This window comes from Periophthalmus magnuspinnatus, chromosome 6 (assembly GCF_009829125.3).
Source record: "Periophthalmus magnuspinnatus isolate fPerMag1 chromosome 6, fPerMag1.2.pri, whole genome shotgun sequence".
NCBI classification, from domain to species: Eukaryota; Metazoa; Chordata; class Actinopteri; order Gobiiformes; family Gobiidae; genus Periophthalmus; species Periophthalmus magnuspinnatus.
The window spans coordinates 4,202,629-4,223,208 of NC_047131.1; the positions used below are offsets into that span (position 1 = coordinate 4,202,629).

The 20,580-nt window shown below is 39.8% G+C and overlaps 2 protein-coding genes across 2 annotated transcripts in view; both read right to left on the reverse strand.

Annotated features, from left to right (window-relative positions):
• The window catches only part of tubgcp6 (tubulin, gamma complex associated protein 6), a 37,914-nt gene extending 22,217 nt beyond the window's left edge, over window positions 1-15,697 (reverse strand). Inside the window, exons 1-13 of the mRNA XM_033967962.2 lie at window positions 15,443-15,697; window positions 14,099-14,904; window positions 13,268-13,431; window positions 12,395-12,608; window positions 10,701-10,859; window positions 10,092-10,213; window positions 9,279-9,342; window positions 9,064-9,173; window positions 7,607-7,698; window positions 3,064-3,203; window positions 1,845-1,994; window positions 795-876; window positions 143-231 (exon numbers count right to left, since the gene is read on the reverse strand). Of these exons, the coding sequence (XP_033823853.1) occupies window positions 143-231; window positions 795-876; window positions 1,845-1,994; window positions 3,064-3,203; window positions 7,607-7,698; window positions 9,064-9,173; window positions 9,279-9,342; window positions 10,092-10,213; window positions 10,701-10,859; window positions 12,395-12,608; window positions 13,268-13,431; window positions 14,099-14,884 (2,172 nt within the window). The 5' untranslated portion in view covers window positions 14,885-14,904; window positions 15,443-15,697. The remainder of the gene's footprint in view (window positions 1-142; window positions 232-794; window positions 877-1,844; window positions 1,995-3,063; window positions 3,204-7,606; window positions 7,699-9,063; window positions 9,174-9,278; window positions 9,343-10,091; window positions 10,214-10,700; window positions 10,860-12,394; window positions 12,609-13,267; window positions 13,432-14,098; window positions 14,905-15,442) is intronic.
• plxnb2b (plexin b2b) overlaps window positions 1-20,580 on the reverse strand; it is a 455,012-nt gene that overhangs the window by 148,788 nt on the left and 285,644 nt on the right. The window lies entirely within an intron of this gene.

Sequence of the window (20,580 nt, forward strand, 5' to 3'; positions counted from 1 at the left end):
TCCACTGCTGCCCCACTGTGGCACCTCATATTCCCAGGAGGTCTCTTATTACATATGTACAAATACTCTGATTAGTTTAGTCAATACTTTCAGATATAAATATAGCCTTTGAATGCTCTCTCATATCGTGCTGTGTTCCTACCTCCTGCTCCTGCTCCAAGTGCAGCTTTAGCTCCTCAAAGCGCTCCCTCTTTTTGGCCTCCTCCGCCAGACGCTGTGACACCTGGCGCCCTGCAGGAGGCGAGAGAGGGTGCAGTGAGATCATACCCCCCACATGGTGAAGAACAGAACTTGTCAGTATCAAATAATAACAGTGCCATCTGCTTATGTTACACAGCGAAAGGAGGGTACAGATGACAATATAAATCTTCTCAGTTTGACACACAAGGCATTTTTCCACCCACTTTTCTCACACTGGAAAGCCTTTGTTGTGTTTTGGTTGACTGGGCTGTTGTCGACTAAAGAAATTCTTGGTCGACTAAATGCACGTCCTGCCGATCGATTAGTCGACTAAAAAGAGTTGCTACCTGGACGACTGAAGGATTACACAGATATAAAAACACATGGTAATATAAAAGAAAGTACTCTGATTTAATGTTGAAAATCCCATTCTACCGTCTAAATAAAAAGAGTGTATTTAATTATCATTGTGGTATTGGAAGCAAGTTTGAAATTTTACTATCATGACAACACTACACACTATGAACTGGAGCACATGATGATTTACTTCTATGTAACATATTTAATCAAAGCGTTTTGAATCTTTTTGTTGGCCCAGGTGATGAGAAACTAACCACGTATGTTCTCCAGAGTCTTGGCGGCCGATTCGCGGACCTGGTTGATGAGTTCTTGGCGTGCTCGCTCGGCTCTCAGCGCCTAAAATGACAAAAAAACAAGAAAACATCGTTAACAAAGACCATATAACCACCTGCCTCTGTGTCTGCTCGCCCGCTCTGCACTGCCAACAGATACACCTCACAAACAGCACCAATGCATCTACTGCTATAGAACGTCTTTTCACAAGCAGATTTATATTTGGTCTATACCACATTTAATCTGGTTTAGACCTTATGGTTCAGTGTGGTTTTGGTGCCAATTTGGACCTGGGTCAGTACTAGTGCCCCTGCGTTTAGCCCCCGCGTTTAGCCCCCGCGTTTAGCCCCCGCGTTTAGCCCCCGCGTTTAGCCCCCGCGTTTAGCCCCCGCGTTTAGCCCCCGCGTTTAGCCCCCACGTTTAGCCCCCACATTTGGTTTAAGCTTGGTCCACGCTTAGTCCACGCTTAGTCCACGCTTAGTCCACGCTTAGTCCACGCTTAGTCCACGCTTAGTCCACGCTTAGTCCACGCTTAGTCCACGCTTAGTCCACGCTTAGTCCACGCTTAGTCCGTGCAAGCTTAGGCTGCCTTCTCCTTCGCTGTATAAATATACTTGTTTCTGTGTCATTACTTGCTCCTCCCTACTGATGGCACTGTGCTTGTCGATTTGTCCTCTGTATACTGACCACTCAATTCTCATACTACTTAAACTTCTTTTAAAATTGGTTTTAGTCCTGTTCTTTGCTCTGCTATTCTTGTTTTAGCCTAGGTTTACCCCTAGTTTTAGCCCTGGTTTACCCCTAGTTTTAGCCCTAGTTTTAGCCCTGGTTTAGCCCTGGTTTAGCCCTGGTTTAGCTCTGGTTTAGCTCTGGTTTAGCCCTGGTTTAGCCCTGGTTTAGCCCTGGTTTAGCTCTGGTTTTACACCTAATTTTAGTACTGGTTTTGTCATAATTTTATCCCTGGTTGTAGCCCTTGTTTAGCCCTAGTAATGTTGGACTGCTGCCTCTTATATACCCGCGTGCGTCATTACCTGCTCCTCCCTGCTGATGGCGCTGTGCTTGGCGATTCGCTCCATGCGTCCTCTGTACACTGCACACTCCTTCTCAATCTCCTCCACCTCCTGCAGTGAGAAAGTGACGGCGATGCGAGGGGCAGGCAGCTCCGACCAGCAGATGTAGTGCTGAGAGGGAAACAACAAACATGCAATCTTTTTTACACTGTCAATTCAGCACAAACTCGATGAAGCACAGCCTATCTGCCACTTGTTTACTCAGACTTTCCATATAAGAAACAGAAATGAAGCTAGCCGATTTCAATAGTAAGGAATTGACTCGATAACCAATACGGATTACAATACCACAGTCATAAAAATAAATAAATAAAGTATACAGTGGACTGTAATTTTCAGCATTAATCATAGTACTTTCTTTAATATTACTATGCAGTCTTATGGTGTAATCCCTCAGTGTCTAGGTAGGTTCCATAGTGGTCCTGCATACTAGTCTATGGTCTTATTCTTGTTCTAATACAGCTCAAGATCATGCTAAAGCTATTCAGGAAAGATTCATTTCTGTCCTGTGAATGTGACACCTGCTCAAATGAGTATCTAGTTTCGATACTAGTTTTAGCATCTACTCGTATCTGATTTTCGATGCTCTTGACAATCCTAAATTAATCTAAAATAATATGGACTATGGGTTGGGTCAAACAAAGGACAAGACCAAGTCAAATTAACACCGAGATGAAATAGTATGAAGATAGTGTCAATTATCAGACCACAAATGTATTACTTTAACAAGAGAATTACATGGTGTAAATTAATTATTATTCTAATGTCATAAAAAGAAAAAAATATATATACATAATAATGTTTTAATTGATAATACAGTTAACTTCAGCATATATGTACGGTTGTTCTGCCCCTCAAAAGCAGTTTTCACGAAAGGTTAGTAGTTGTTAGAAGTACATAAACATGGTTAAGAGGTTATAAAAAAAATCTGCAGTGTGTATGGAAAATAACTCTGGATTTAAAGGGACTTTTGGGTTTATACTGAGCTGAAGGTAGCCGAATTTGACCTACAGCCATTTCAAAAGTTAAATCTCGCTTTAACTTAGTAAACATAAGTTCAACACGGATTACCATAAGGCAGTAGATATCTGACTGCAAAAGGCCAGAGGGCTGAAGCTGTGTGCTGTTACATCAATACATGGAATAATCAACAGTTTTACATAAGAGTCCATATTCAAACCTGTGGGCAGCAGATCTTGAGCAGGTTGATGGTTTTTCCGCACACATAAACATCGTTGGCGATGTGTCTCAGAAATATGGGGACGCAATCCTCCACGTCTTTGGAGATCAGCGTGTAGCCCTGGACCCAGTAGTTTTTATCTACGGAGAGATACAAGACATTAGAAGAAGAACAAAGAGGATCCCAAACTATGGAACAGGGTTGAGTCAGGGTCACTACTAGTCTAACAGTCACAGTTCACTTCAAGACCCTCAAAGCGCACCATAAACAACATAAAAGTTTTTAGGAAAGATCCAACTTTGTCCCATTGATGTATTGTGAGCTTTTTAGTGGATAGTTTTGATACTTGTTTTAGTATAGATTAAATTGTGAGTATCGAGTTAGAAGATGCAACAATATTACATAAAAAATAATGCAGGGTTTCTTTCTGATTCCTGCAGAGATGAGGGTTGGATGATATGTCAAAAATACATTAATTATTCGGTTGAAGGGCTGAACGATTTAGGCAAAATCTCTAAACGTGATTTTTCTGACAAGCACTGCGATTGTGATTAGACTTGTGATTTATGTTGTAATAATAGGATTTTCTTCCAAGTTCATATTTAAAACGCAACCAGGAAAATTGACAAAGACTGAAATATGAGCTGACAAATTAATACAAGAATTACGGTACATTTCAGAACATGTTTGTACAGATCTAAACTACTGGGTTAGCAGTTTTTATGCAGAAAAAGACAGGATAATTCATGTTTGTGGTAGTAAAAATTGCAGACTTTTGCGATTTGCAAATTGTGTTCATTCAAATTGCGATTTCAATTTGATTGAGATTAATTTGGCAGGTTTATTGAGTTATCCCCTGTTTAGGTCATGTTCAGGTCATAGCTAGAAGATTACACTTGTGGAGTAAAGCCCTTGTTATACAATGGTTTCAATTTGTAGGTTTGGCCCATGATTTACTCTGATTAAGACATTACTTTGAAAGCCTAAAATTCAACATTAAAAGAACCTTAGCAGAAAAACCCATGGCATGAAAGATTGGCACATTTTTTGTCAATGTTCTGTCTGATTGAAGTACAAGTTGTTTTAGAATGAAGCAGAGAAGTTAACGTGCCTCTGAATGTAGTCATTTGCAACCCCCAAGTCTAAAACTTAGCTTATTAGTATGACTTACGAGGCGCGGCAAAACCTGAACCGCTTGAATTAACGCTTGGAAATTGTAGCCTCTTAGCTTTTTTTTAGAATAGGGTGCAGATTTTCCGAGGAATTTTTTTACACAGACCCAGCGGCTTGCCAAGAAAGCCTAGTTTCTGATTGCTTCCACGGCCGACTGACTTGTAGGAGGACAATGACATTTTGTGAGCGTGTCCTCCGAAAAGCAGGAGAGGGGAGCTGAGCCTGGTTCACTGCTGGAGTTGATGAGGTGTAGACGATGAGCAAATGAAGCCCTTAGCCACACAGAGCCGAGGTGAGGGTCCGACCTTGAGAGGGCTGGTATAGTAACATGTAATATTTGGGAAGGCTATAATGATTCAAATAAAACTGGATTTATGAACTGCTGTCTACTCTCACTTAGGAGCGGGAGATGGTGACAAAAACACATATCATGTTCTCTTGATAACACTATTCATACAATATATTAATAGCATATATATTTCTGTCTGCTTTTGGGGTATTTTTTATAGTTTTAACACTCAGTTTGTGCTGTCATGATACTAAAATTTCAAACTCAATTTTGAAACTAAGGAATAGACTCGATACTAAATACATATACATGTACCAGTACCGCAATAATCAAAAACACCTTCTTTAGACAATAGAATGTGATTTTCCACATTAAACAGTGGTACTTTCTTTTATGTGTCTTATACTTGTTCTGATGCAGCCCAAGATCATTCTAAAAGTATTCATGAAAGGTTCATTTCTGTCCTGTGAATGTGGCTTTTTAGTATCGATACCTGATGAAATGAGTATCTAGTTTCTATACTACATTTAGTATCAGTATCTGATTTTCAATATTTTTGACAACCCTTTTTTTGTAATTTTGAAATTTTGTAATCAAGAAAGTGTTGGGTTTTGTTTTGTTTTTTTTTGCTTTGCTGAGATCTCCAGCTGTAAAAATGTGCTTGTCTATCAGCAATTGAAAAATATAATAAAAAAGATTTTATTTCAAAAAAGAGTAAGGCTTTTTTGAGCGTCATTGAGAGTCAATAAATTATAATAATTTCACTCAGCCCTATTTGTGGTCCATTTATCCAGACACAGGCTTTAGACAGGCACAGAGGACACTGGCTCAGATAAGAGTGCTTAATAAAAATGACCAAGCTTTAAAATTACTGAACTAAAACTAAACAGATTTGACTATTATTTTAGTTCAAGAATATTAACTGGTCAATCAGAATACATTTCAAACAATACACAAGTGTAAGGTGCATTATTGTAACCTAAATGTGTGAAGTACAGTAAAGTATACCGTTAAAAAAAAGGTCCAAGCTAAATATCTCGCAAAAGTTTCCATAGTGACTGAGCCAGACCTGAGCCAGACCTGAGCCAGACCTGAGCCAGACCTGAGCCAGACCTGAGCCAGACCTGAGCCAGACCTGAGCTCACCCTGATTTATAACTTACAACTGACAGGTTTATTTCACCATATGGAGTTACCCATTTTTCCAACAGAAACACAGGAAGGACATGGACATTCCACTGTATGAAATCATAGTTTACCAGTCTGGGCACTGAACCCTCAACCTTGTTACTCAGAGGCAGAGGGAACAACCAATCTACCACTGTGCGCCCTCTAAAATATAAATAAAAATAAATCCCCCATCCCTACATGGTGTATATCTATTATTTCTCTGTGTGGATAGCCAGTCTGGGCAGTTGCAGTTGTCAGCTTGTTTTTGGGTAGGGCCATAATGACTTGTATACAACTCAGTGGGGTAGTTACACTGTGCAGAACAAGTCTGAAAAATGCAGCGCTGAGTAAACTTTCCAAGCACAAATTTCCACCTTAAAAATAACTACAATTTTGACCGAAATATGAACTCCTGGCTTTATCAGGGCAGGGCCTTCGTTAGAAAATAGTCTGCCAAAAACTCCAATGTATCCTCACTACTGGTGCCAATTCTTGAAGGTGCTCTATCCAACTTTTATGGTAAGGGGTTTTCTACCTCCATGGAGATGTTTTTGCTTTACCTGGAATTTTCTACAGTATGGCATTAAACTTATCTCCAAGGAGACATCAACAGGTCAAGTTACAGGTTACCTTTGAGGCGGCCCCTGCTCAAAGGGAAGAATACATGTTTTGCGAGTTATATTTGACCAATAAAGACACCCACAATTATATAATTCCAAGATAGATATGTTAAATGGCACACTGTACACTTTACAGAAAAGCTATCTCCATGGAGACGGAGACAAGCAGTTCCAGACCCTCAACAACCTTCATTCACTCCAGGTTTAGTTTTGTCCTAGCTTGTGGTTGGACCTGATTTGGTCCTAGTCAGTCCTGTTGAGTTCATTTACTGCAGTAATGGCTTATTTTGTCATGATGTTCAATTTAAACTACTAATTCTTATTGTGTATTAGTCTGTGTTCATTGTTGCGCAGAAGCAAGTCATGTTTCATTTGTGATTTGGTCCATAGTTTGCAGAGAGAACGTTAGAGAGAAACAAAGTGATAGAGGAGAAAGAAGAGAATAGGAGTGAGTGGGGGAGTGGTTTGACATGGGAGAAAAAAGACAGAGGGAAAGGAGAAGAGTGGAAGAGAAAGTGAGGAAAAAAAGATGAACGGGAAGAGGAGAGAGAGGAAAGGGGAGACAAGAAGGAGAGAGAGAGAGAGAGAGACATTGCTCCGCTGAAGGGAGAGTGGAGAAAATGGGGTCGATAGAAGCAGAGCCATCCCTCCCCTCACTCTCATTTTTCTGCCCTTTTACTTCCTTCCTTTCTTTCTCCTCTCTCATCTGTTATCCCTTTCTCTCCTCTACTTGTCCCTCCTTTCTCTCTCTCTCTTTCTTCCTCTCCTCCCCCTCTTTCTTCCCTCTCCAACCTTTTCTTTCTCCCCTCCCTCCTTCCTCCCTTCTTCCTGCCTCTCTCCTCACTCTTCTTTGTACGCCTTTTCTTTCTCTTTTCTCCTCTTACTCCCTCTGCTCTGTTCCCCCTTTCTGTCTCCCCTCTTTCTTTCTTGTCTCTCTTCTCTTTCTCTGTCCCTCCTTCTCTCTTCTCCCCTCTCCATCCTTTGTCTCGCTCTCTTCTCTCCTCCCTGCTGTCTGCCTCCCCCTTCCCTCTTCCACTTTTTCTATCTCCTCTCTCCCATCCTTCCTCCCCTTCTTCTCTCCTCCCTCCTTTCCTTTCCCTCTCTCCCCCTCTCTCTTCCTCTTTCTCTCTCCGTTTCTTCCTGATTATCATCCAATAACTTCGTGACAAGGACAAATCCAACTGGGCAATAAAGGATGTAATGAAATGTCTTCTTTTTTTTTTTTTGTGAGAATCTGCCTGACGAGTTTTCATTTTGTGCTGTAGACACTGGAGCGTGTTTGTGTACCTCACCTCTGAATCCCAGGTACTCCTCATTGACCTGGATCATGAATTCTCCGTAAACGTCTCGAAACACGCCGCTGTACACCCAATCGGACACAAACCTGCACCGGGACAGTGAAATCAGTCACGCAGAACCAGGAAGAGCAACAGGGAAAGTGTCCTTGACAAGAGGGCAGCACAATATGTGGAAATAACTGTTGAATATTATAGGAGGAACGATCACAATGTTTCACTAATATCTGCAAGATTTATCGCTAATGCAGAAATATTACAAATCTGATGGTCACAGTTAGGTCTGTCATGATAACTAGTTTTGAAATGCAATATATTGGCAAAGAAAACATACGCGGTAAATGATATTATTGAAAAACCAATTATCCCAATATTGTTAAAAGAGTAGTTTGTTTATATGTGCAAAAAAAAAGTCCTCACGATGAATATTGACCCCTAAAATGATGATTCCAGTTCCAAGTCAATATAGTATTTATGGTGACAGGCCTATTCAGTTAGACCTTCAAATACCAGATAACCCTGTAGTGTCCACTGCTACAGACATGTCCTTAAATGTTTGCTTATTCTGTTAAGCAGTTTGAATTACTTTGTGTACAAATTGTGCTATACAAATAAACTTGCCTTGCCTATTTTTCCTACTCGTTATCTTATGCAAAGTTGTACTTTGATTGCTTTGTTTAACTAATCCTGTATTGTTCTGCATTTGAGGTTTGAGTACTCAATTGTTGTGTTTATCCATCCCAGCCCACTGCCTTGTACTTACTCAACAATTCTTTGCAAAAATAAGACTTTGAGTCATACACAGATGTTAAAAACTTGTTTAGTGTTGTATAGCCATTTTTTTGTTTTTGTTTGTTTTTAAGTCAAAGATACAAATTTGATGCAAGAGTCAGTTTTGCAGTTTAGGACAGGCAGTCAATAGAACCATTTCTATTTTGATCTCTAGTAAGTATTTTTATTCCCAAAGAACAAAATGTGAAACAATACATATGTGATAGTTTGTTACTAAATTTAAAAAACAGCAATACAGTGTACTATCCTATTTAATATCCAGTGTAAAAAATAATATCGTATTTTCTGGACTATAAGTAGCACTTTTTTTCATAGTTTGTCGGGGGTGTGACTTATACTCGGATACAATTCATATGTGAAATTATTAAAATATATCATCTTCATTATTGTCACAGACAACTGTGCGAGGGCACTCTAGACTTGTACCAGTATGAGAGCCACGCAGAAGCAGTGCTTCATCTACCTCAGGAGCAGGTGGAGTTGTTCAGAAGTGACACCGAGGATGAAGAATTCAATGGATTTAGTGATTTGGAGTGAGATGCGACTTATAGTCCAGTGCAACCTATTAATGTTTTTTCTTCATTATTATGCAAAATACGGTAATTAAAATTGGATGTTGGATAATTAATGCAGCTCGTAAAATGTAGAACTCTTCAACATACCGTGTGTAAGGTGCACAGCTCCTCTTCAGCAGAGACAGAAGGACCGGGTAGTTTTCATTACTACAGTTATTCTGGGCTTCATTGTACAGGTAGGACAGCAGCTTCACGCCCTGCGGATGAAGAGGAGGAAGAGGAGGAGAGCTGATGTCTCATCTGATACACCAAACACATTCAAGGTGGATGTGGAGGAGAGTGGAGATAAAAACCAAACTCACCACGGGGAAGGTGGCCTGGCCAGCACCCAAAGGCCCATCCACGCAACAGAGCTCCGACAGGTACCTGAGATTACAACAGAAGAGATTTCATTTGATACTAGGTTATTGTAATCGCACAGGGAAAGCTGAGGTTGCAAACAACTACAGTATTCTACAGGTATTACAGTGCAAAGGGTTTGATCTCGTTTCTTTGAGTAGCCTATGAAAGTGTATTCACGTGAAAAATCGACATTTGTAGTAAGCAAAAATCTCTGCCAAGGCACTAATCTCCTTTTGCAATCATATATTTATAGTAAGACATTGGAATTAATACAATTTAATTTGAATCAATATCTAATTGTTGTTAAAATAGTCAATGAGGTCTTTTTAATTTAGAAGTCTACAGACAACCAGTAAAAGTATGTACCGTAGTTGTAGAGGATGTTTATGTTAAGGAAATAAATATTTAAACCTATTTTAGTATTTTATTATTAAGACAAAATAAAATTGAATAAAAAATTGCAATTGATTTTAAAAGAAACAGATTTTTATCCAAACAGAGAAGTCGATGGATGAGAGCCAGTTTTTCTCTATCACAGTTAAACAGTAGAGTGCAGATATTATATTTTAGTTGCTATTTCTAAACATGGGTGTATTTTATTATTCCAGTCTGGAAATGTGTGATGTGCATTACACCCATCCTTCAATACTGCTGGGGCAAACTGCAAGGGAAATTTTCCAGGTTAAAGGTCAGGAGTACCTGGCTGGAAGTTTAGCCTATTCAGTGTATTTTTCAGGTCTAGGGGGGTAACCGGAGCACTCACTTGCACCCACCTTAGTTGGTGTCCCACTTTACGGAAGAGGAATCCGATGGTGAGGAGGCTGAGAGTGGGAGGGGTGCTGAGGACACAGGCTCTGTAGTAGTGCAGGTACTTCCTCAAACCACCTGTAAATGCCTGAGAATAAAACAACATTTAGAATTTATTTACTTGAAAATGTTCCAAATAAATAAAATTGGAGACATCCATTTAAATAGAGACATGCTATGCAAAATCACCTTTTATGAGATTTTAACTATGGTATCTTGGTTTTTCCTCATTAGTGGCTTACACTGAGTTGTATTTTGAGTGAATCATGCATGTTTGAGTAAGTATTATTATTATATTATATTATAAGTAGTAGTATTGTCCTGTATTCAAGCAGAATTTTTCAAGTAATTACAAACTCTATATCTACAACTTCATCTTCGGCCAATTGGAACAATTTTTACAGCCAAAGAACACAAACCACCTCAGCCATCTTATTGACATAGGCAGTTTATTTTTGTATTTTTTGAAAAAGCATGTTAAATAAGTGAGTCATCAAAAATAACTGGCTAACATTTTGTGAAAGTTAGCCAGTATATACAAGTAAAAGCATAATATGTCTTGTTTAGTGTGGTACCTGAAAGACGAGCCCCTTCTTGTCGGCGCTCTGCAGGGAGAAGTGGCTGAGGCGCAGATAGTGAGTCCCATACTGAGCCAGCTCCTGCAGCAGTCGGGACACACTCTCTGGAGATGCTCCCGACACACACACACCCGGACGCACGTCAAACTGGACACTCTGAAATGGGAAGGGCACAAGCTGTGAGTTAGACTTACCTAAGGGAGAGTATGGACAAACACTGCAGATATAAATATGCTTTGAAGCTCTAATACGGCATATTTAATGTGCTTTGTCCCCGGGAATAAATAAGAGTATGTTTTATGAATGAAGAATTAATAGTGTTGCGAATCATTTACCTTCTAGAGCAATATAAAAATGCTACTCTGGCATATCGCCCACCGTTACTTTTTTGATCACTTTCTTTTCATAGTAAACCATAAAATTGACTTAAAAAACAAGGTATTTCAATGAGAGGAAAAAAGTCAATTAATTATAATAAATTTCAATAAAATGGGAAAGTTTGTGTTGATGAAATATCAGTTTTCTTGTGATATCGATTATTGCATCGGCCAATATTGCAATCGATATTTCTGCGATATATTGTGTAGTCCTACTTTTTACTGGAGTACTTTTGGTTGTACATATCACTGTCCTTGTGTATATTTCATGCTGTTCCTCCCACCTTGGAGAATTGCATATTTATTGAGGTGAGGAAGGCGTAATGAATAACTGTATGGTCTAATAACATCCAATAAAACAAGCCCGCAGCGGCAAGAGTCCTCATGTAGCTTAAAATATTGGATTTTGAGAATCACATCCGTAGTGAATTGTGAAGCAATAGTTAGCAGGATTATTATTTTACACAGCTATACATAGTCAGATGTTTTCCATTTTGCCTTGCTCATTGCAGTTTTATTTCAGCAGAGTCAAAACATCCCTGAAAGCAAGTTTCAGAGAATAAAGACAGAAACTGCATTTAACACAAGGCCAATACAGCGACATTTGTGAACCCAGTGACCTTGGTCTATTTTAATAAAAGCCCTTTTCAAAAAAATGTAATGGTCAGCTATAACATTAGGACTATTGTTACAGCTGATTTTAACATTTGTGGATGGGATATATATATAGTGAAAGAGAAAGTAAACATTTTGCACATGAGCTGACGTGTTACAAACAGGAAAAATTGGTTAAGATTTGAGTAAGTTTGATAAATTGTGATGAACAGAGCACACAGGTGAACTTATTAAACCTTCATTGGGGCTGTGCAATGAATTCAATGTGAACACTAATAGCAATTATTGATCCAGTCCAATACAAAAGTGGGGTTATGGAATAAACAACACCATTTTGGTTTGAATAATGTGGGCTAGTTTCTCTACTCTTCAGTCCATTTTAAGACTATTCAGGAAAGGTCCACATGTGTCCCATTTAGACAATTTCTTCAGCATTGGCATCAGCTCAAATGAGTATCAACAACCATAAAAACAAAACAAAAAAACATCACAGTTACTTCAAAACAATATTATTAAGTAAACTAGATTTTGTTCTGAAAAAAACAAAAACAAAAAACAACTAATAAAAATCATGAGTTTTGTCATACCTAAAAGGTGTATTCTTCCTCTAAAATCAAGCAGTCCCAACCTTTATAAACATTATAGTAAGTTATATTATTATGCATATTACTCTTATGCACTTATGAATATTTTCCAAACCTGATTGAGAGGGAAGGTAGTTGAAGCCACCCCGATGAGCACGTTGAGCAGGTCAGTCACAAGCTGTGTTTGGGTGTCCTGGGGCAGAGGGAGCAGTGGAGAGGGCGTGTCCCCACTCAGCACCCTCATGCCCCCCTCCCACAGACGGTACAGCTGGTCAAATGCCTCTCTGCCCGACTCTGTGAGAAACAGGGCCTCGCGATTACCTGGGGGACTAAGGAGAACAAAGGTTTAGTATGCGATCGGACCTGGTCTAGTCCCCCTGGTCTAGTCCCCCTGGTCTAGTCCCCCTGGTCTAGTCCCCCTGGTCTAGTCCCTCTGGTCTAGTCCCTCTGGTCTAGTCCCTCTGGTCTAGTCCCTCTGGTCTAGTCCCTCTGGTCTAGTCCCTCTGGTCTAGTCCCTCTGGTCTAGTCCCTCTGGTCTAGTCCCTCTGGTCTAGTCCCTCTGGTCTAGTCCCTCTGGTCTAGTCCCTCTGGTCTAGTCCCTCTGGTCTAGTCCCTCTGGTTTAGCCCTGTGCGCAAATGTGAACAGACCCAAAGTCATATATGCAGTTTTAATTACTGACAATGAATAGAACAAAATACATGAATTTCAAACAGCTTACGTCCAAATACAGGTAGCCACGGTGTACTTCTAGGTGTACCTACTTTTATTTAATTAGTCCAGGCTTATTTACTGGCTGCATCCTCAACCTAGCTCTCTTTTAGTGCCAGTTTCACATTGCAGTTTTGGGAGTTTAAGCATGTTGAATTTCAGTCGAGTTTTAGCCCTATTTTACTCACAAGCACTGATTTACAGAAGATTTTGCAGCATTTAATCTAATGAACAGTTACATATATTCAAAGTGATCACATGAAGTACAAAGTTATTTACCAGCCGATAGACTCCCAGCAGCGCCGACGCCCAGGCTCAAACGTTAGAGCTGCTTCCCACAGATCGAGCTCCGGACCTGGACTGGACTCAGGCTGAGACTCTGGGGTGAGGTTGGAGGCTGACTGAAAGCCCTCATCTTCAGATTGGTCTAAAGAAGGAGGCACCTGAAAACAAGAAAGGAAAACGCAAATTAGGGAAGTTATATATGAGCTAAACAAATGGAGGAAATACCATCATCAATTTTGCTGTGAAGCACTTTGTAAAATGTCATGTTTGTAAAATGTGCAATATAAAATTTGTATTAATGGTACAGCTAAAAGTAAAAATATATTTTAAGTCATGGGAAGCAATATTCATACCACAAGAATTGTTGACTAGATAATACCAATTAGGGCTGTACAATATATTGCAAAAGTATCAGTATCATGTTAAAAATGCACTTTTGCATTTTTAATAAGAATTTGTTGAATAAAGCTGATTCTATTAACGACTTCCTTATAAAGTCCAAAAGTATTTTGCCAGAATTTCACTAGTAAATTAAAGCATGGATTTTTTTTTTAAATCACTGAAATTTCATTTTAGAAGTATATTAAATACCTCAATAATATCAATATTGCAGTTCTTAACAGGCATATGGCTATATTGTAAAATATCGTGTAGCCCTAATAGCAGTATTTACATTGGTACAACTCTAAATAAATCACTCTGTTATCACAATTATTGCAATATTCAACAAAGTTATCGAATGTAGCATTTTCTCATATTGTTGACTTCTATTGTATGCAAAAGTGTCTAAATTTATTCTAATTGATTGACTGATTGACTGATTACCTTGATGGCCAGCCCAGTGACATCAATATTACTGGGCACAGGTGGTAGTTCCAGTCTTATATCTATATCTGAGGTGCGAGTGTGCTGTAATGCCCCAAACAGCGACAACCTGGTCTCCTTCTCAAATCTCTCCTCCGCTTCAGTTTTACTTTGGAGAGTGAGTAACCCAGTGCCAGGGGGGGCGTCCATCAGGCTCTGTGTCCCACATAGAGTTTCCAAAGCCCCCCACTCCTCAGCGCAAATAAGCCCCCAAGCCCTTGCCTCCAGCCTCTGCAGCTCCTCACTCTGATAGCTCCACGGCTGAGGTTTTCGTATTACAGGTCGTTCCCTCCTCATGTAGTCCTGGCTAAAAGTGGTTGAGGGCGGAGGAGTTGAACCTGCAAGTTGCACCAAAAGCTCAAGTACAGCGTCTACTTCCTTTAACCCTGAAGACGTGCCCTCTGGCAGTATCCCTAGTAGTTCTTCTAATCGTTCTGCCTCCTCTCTGCATCCTGCCACTCGCAAGTCAAAACATATCATCAACACTTTATTTCTCGAGGGTGTGGGGTTAGCGGTGGGGTTTCGCTTAGGGGTAGAAGTGCCTTTGGTGCTGTCCTGGAATAGTTTTGATAACAGTGCTCCATATGCACGCTTCTTCAGACTTTTGTGGAAATTTTCTCTGGAGATGCCCCCTAGCGCGCGCCTCTTCCAGGACACTCCGGACAGGCAGCGGTCGCACAAGGCTCCCACCAGCTCTGTGATGCTGCTGCTGTTCATGCTCGGTTTGGTGTTCAGACTTGGGATCATTATGGCAGTTAAATCTCACCCTGTGACAGAAACAGTGAGGACAGAACAATATTATACAAACTTTACTATATAATAGGGTTGCAACTGTATCCAAAATCTGTGACATAAGTACTATTATGTACAAGGCATGGGACAAAATCATGTTGTGCACACATGTGGAAAATGCGTTGGTCATCTATCTGTGAAGTCATAGTGTAAAAAAAACATTGGTGAAATGACATCAAAACTGTCTTTTGGATGGTATTTTGCATGCGATTTCCATAATATGCACACTCCTGGTGTGGTATAACAAATGTGTTACACATGTACAAACATGAGGAGGAGGCAGATTAGTAGGACAACTAATATAATGTCTTGATTGTTTAACGAACTGGCTTCATATGATCAATATGCAAGCACTGTCGTCAAATTATAAATAAGAAATTAGCTAGCTTTATGAAAAAGACCAGATATTGACAACATTTAACTGTGAGCCTACAGGGATAGCAGCTTCACAGACGGTTCCTAACATCCCATTTGAGTGAGCACATGCACAAACCGCACGTGTGTGATATTTACCTGCAGAGCTGGTGTGTTCAGAGGATCCTTCATCCTTTACTCCTCAAAGCTATTTCTCTCACATGCTAACGTCATGCTAGCAGATAGCTTCGCTCCTTTATTCCACAACAGCAGCGCAGATCATAAAGAGTCTTACAACGAATCTATCCGTCAGTATTTGCTATTCATTCAACCAGATTCTCTCCAAATATTACATTTCCACCTGCGATGATAAACTTTATTCATTCATGTTCACGAGAGGAGCGCCCGCAGCACACAGTCTGATTGGACAGCAGAGCAGCTCTGTTAGCGCTGATTGGCTGATCTGGGGCAGAGCTCTTCTCTCATTGGTCAATAATCAGGAACTCTGCAGTGTTGTTTTCATGCGTAGCCCGCGCTTTGGCGCGGATTTGGCGCGGCAGGACGCATCCGTGACGCGTCTGAAATCCCGGAAATAATGGACTGTAAAACTCGGAAGCAGTTTAGAAGCGGACATCGCGACGCAGACGCGACGCTTAGAAGTTTGTGTTAATTTCAGTTCATACATCGCTCCTAAGAGTCGGATTACGTAAGAAATTAAGGCACTATGAATGATGACAGGTTGATCCGTGAGATTGAGAAAAGAAGGATGTTTTACGACACTAAAGACTTATTTTACAAAGACAATGTAGTGAAAGAGAAGGAGTGGGCCACAATGGCCAAAGCCCTGGGGTTAGAGGGTAAGTTGTTTCTATGTTTGAGTGCAAGTTTATACCTGAATGATTCAGCCACATTCAATGATAATAACTGAGTGATCAAAGTCATAAACATAGCAGCTGCACCATGGACAGTGTCTGATCAGACTCATCAAAACAAGACACATGAAGAGATAAAAAAACATTCATTTAGATTTTTTTTTTTTGTATTGTCAGTGGACTTCTGCAAATCCAGATGGAAGGCACTGCGGGATGGATATGTCAAGGCTAAAAATGCCCAGAAAGAGCACAGATATGGGGAGAAAATGTCTTTCCTTTTGCCTTTTCTACAAAACAGACGGTAATTGAAATATGTTTTATGGTTGCATTACATTTAGTGTTATTACCAAAGATCAAGTAAACTATTTAACCATGACTTCTCATTCATCCTCTACAGCCACAAGCGTTGTTTAAGCCCGGACATTGACGGAGATGGGGAATCTTTGGGAGAGAATGGAGATCTTTTGGCAGCTGCAGCCGCTTCAGCAGAAATCGTATCATCGCGCCTCTCCAACAAAGTCCAGAAGCGGTCCTCGTCCCCTGGCCCACTGGGCCCACTGGGCCCGCTCCCTGTATGTCCCAAAGACGTCCCAAAGACCGATCTGGATGAGTCCTACCACTTTGCAATGAGCCTGGTGCCAATTTTGAGTCGAATGGACCGAACCACAAGGAGACAGGCCCAAGTCTTTATTCTCAATGGACTGGGGAACTTTGAAAATCCACTGTAAAGAAATGTAGCTATTTTTGTAATATTGTAGTTCCTCTAGACTTTATTTGATTGTATTGAAATGGGGAAGAAATTGAATCTACAAGCTCTTGAGGATGACGCTCAGATATGCACGCATAAGTGAGGACAATATTTGGACATTTTTATGAGGACTCGATTTATGTATATATCTGTTCATGTTTTTATTTTTTAACTGTAAAGCTTCATTCTGTAGTCAAATATTTAAAAAAGAACTGTGTAACATTACTCATTTTATTTGATGTTTTTTCATATTTCTCCATATGGCCCTCTCTACATTTTGAGTTAAAAAAGTTTTCACCTTATATTCACATAAAGGACTTTTGGCAGCTATGGCTAATCAAGAAGAGACAAGAAACTCCTTTCTCTAAGTCTAAAATGGGTCAACAACCCATTGTTAAAGATGCACAATATAATTTTGTGTTAGGGGTTTCTCCCTCTGTCTCCATGGAGGTGTTATTGCTTCAACAGAAATGTTCCACAATAGGGCATTACACACTGATTTTTAAAAATTCAATTACAGGTGCTTTTTTTTTTTTTTTTTTTTTTTTTTCTCATTGGGATAGATTTTATTTATTTATTTATTTAGAAAAGGGACATTGCATATCAATGAACATAAGATACATAAGTAAATATGCCAGATTTTAGCCACAGGCTAATTTTCATCTGTTGTCCCTGGACAGGTTGAGATAGATGTCATGGCTTTGCTTTGAAGATTCCATACTTTAGTATTAAACATATCTATCTCCATGGAGACAAGCAGGTGGCACTACCACAAGATATAGGTCAGATCTGTGAAGAGTAACCACATACTCATTAGTATGTGTATATATGTATGTGTATGTATGCCTTTTTAGAGGTTCATTGCCCTAGTGTGGAACATTCCAGGTAAAGCAATACCATGGAAAGTTACATAATGCACCTTTACATAAAAATAACTATATCTTTCCCAAACTCACATGTGGAAGAGCTGTATAGCACGTGAGATGACTTGTATAGTTTATACTTTAACTAGATTTTTAAAACAAAACGACTACTTTTCTATTGTCATTCTCATAAACATGTTCTGTTGACATTAGCATGGTACTGTTAACACATGGCATTTCCCACTGTTGCTTTGAATTGTTATTACACTTTCATATTGCAGCCATTACTCCACCTTTTATGACCCTGTAATGTGATAGTGTTGGGTTTTTATGACAGATTATAAAAAATAACATTTCATGATTGTAAGTAGTTGTTTTGTGGTTTCTTTTATAACTGGCCACAGGGAGAGTAGCACTTCTCTTCTGACAGGATAAAGATGGAAAAAGGTTATTTGGTTTTCAGAGGTCTCTCATCCAGAGGACTGAGAGGCTGGTGTGTGGTTAGCTGTGCCACAAGTTTGTTTTACTGGGTATGCAATTCAAGCTCACTTTCATCCTCGATCAGGATCCTAATAAGATAACAAAGAAATGCTCATTTTGACATTGATCACCACTTTTAATTTAGATTCGGTTTAGTCTTTTGACTGTCAAACTTTAGCCATATTTTTCTTTCTAGTTTAGAAAAGTCTTGCTGCTAGGTTGTGTTCATGTTTGATGTTATACCTTCAGATAGAGGACAAGGCTGTCACTGTTTTTAAAGGCATCTCCAAATTTATAATCAACAGATCAAACCTTAGTATGACTTGTTAGGGATTATCTCCACAAACTTTCCATGTGATTATTCTAATTCCTTCAAACTACCATCTGTATTGTTTATTAGATTTTTTAACCAGTAGGTGCAGATGTAAAGCCCGTTCCCTCTCCCCTCACCTGGCCTTTGTGTAGAGTTGACGCTGGACCATTAACCAGCATTGAACAGATGTGTTGCACAGCTCTCAGACATACTTGAAAGCCAATCAGAAAGCTTGCGGTGTTTGTTGTGCCGTGTGCTGTGTACATGCACCTCAGCTGAAAAGCTACTACGCTTTGAATTTCTGCCAAACACAGGGGCTGTGATTGGTTAATAAACAAAGACAACTGATTAAAAACAACTCAGAACAGCTAAAGTTTGGCACAAAAATGTCAGCATATGAGCCTTGTCTATTGTTACAGTAAATAAATAACAATGAATAAAATTAGATGGTTTGGATTCCCAAGATGCACCTGGTCCCTGATTAGCTCTGCAGGAGCTCATATGGTTCAGGTCTGCGTCAGAGCATCAGCTCTCAGCGGAGCGGGGACTGGCACTAGTATGTAAAGCATCCTTCACCTGTGCTCTCTGGTCTTCTTCTGTCAGGCCAAAGCTGGAACACTATCAGACAGATAGCATCTAGTGGTGAAGTGTGAGAATACACCAGGGGCGGGTAGACATTCTAATTACGGATGGTAGCTTTAAATCCTTTCAACTGACAACAATGGCATCTCTGACGTTGAATAATGGCACCACTTTCTGAAGCTACTGTGAAAAAACATCACATTTATTTGTTTATCCTGACAGAGAGAAGACATTTGCAGGCATGTTTTAGCACATTTCTGGTGGATTGGCATAATAAATATTATTTATCTGGACTGTAAAAAAGTAGCTTAAAGATATGTTAGCCTACCAACCCCTGCACAGTTTTTTGAATAAGGCCTTGACTCCAGCTCATACCATTAAAATAAGAAAACCAATTCACCCTCGCCCCAATACTCAGGGACACACAGTCTCCATTTTCCTTCATAGTTCTTTCCCTATGGCACAATGCTGTTCGGCTCCATGCAGCTTAAGGTGCCCTAGAAATCTGTTATTTACGGGGATCTTAAATTATTCATCAGAACAACAGTTTAAAACAACGACACCTTGTCATTGTTTTTTGTTTTCACAAAAGTTCTCCTCCTTTTTCCTCCCAGAGGCGAAGAAAATCAAAGCCAAATCTCATTATGTTGGATACACGTGGAGGTGAGAGTGAACCTGCTGGTAAACACTGCAGCTACTGAGTGTGTGTGAGAGACGGAGAGACAGAGAGAGGGAGAGAAAGAGGGAGGGAGGGAGGGGGAGAGAGAGAGACAGACGGAGAGAAAGAGAGAGAGAGGACCATAGACAACAACAGATTTAACCTAATTCACTGCTACATTTGGGAGGGTATATATTTTTACATCTTACATACATCCTTTTTACATGTTGGTGAACCAATGGGTGAAAACCTGATTTCCTTTTCTATACTGTACAGGAATGGAATTATTTTCAAATATTCAAAGCAACACTGTGTAACTTTCTGGAGGTGTCACATCACCTGCAGGATGCCTTTGAAATAAGAAGTTAAAACCATATTTCAGAAAATTCTCCACTGTCGAATATTACAGCCAGAGGAACTCAGTTTCTATGGAGACAAGCAGGTGGAGTAGTCAGGTTTGTGGAGATGCAAGCATGGTCACAGTGGAGATGCATATTTTTCGGTTTGATAAGAACATTATGAATCTATTTTTGTCTGTCTGTATTAGTTATGTGCAGGAAATCAATGTTGACTTCTGGTGGTGAACGCTCTAGACAGGTTTAAGTTTGTGGAACATTCCAGGCAAAACAGAAAAACAAAAGAAAACACACAATGCTTCTTGATTATGACATAAATCCATTTGAATCAAAAAATGTGATTGTTCAATATGACTAAAAAGACTGTAATACATTTTGTCCTCATATCGCCCAGCAGTGTGTGATTCTGTTCTGCACCAAACGAG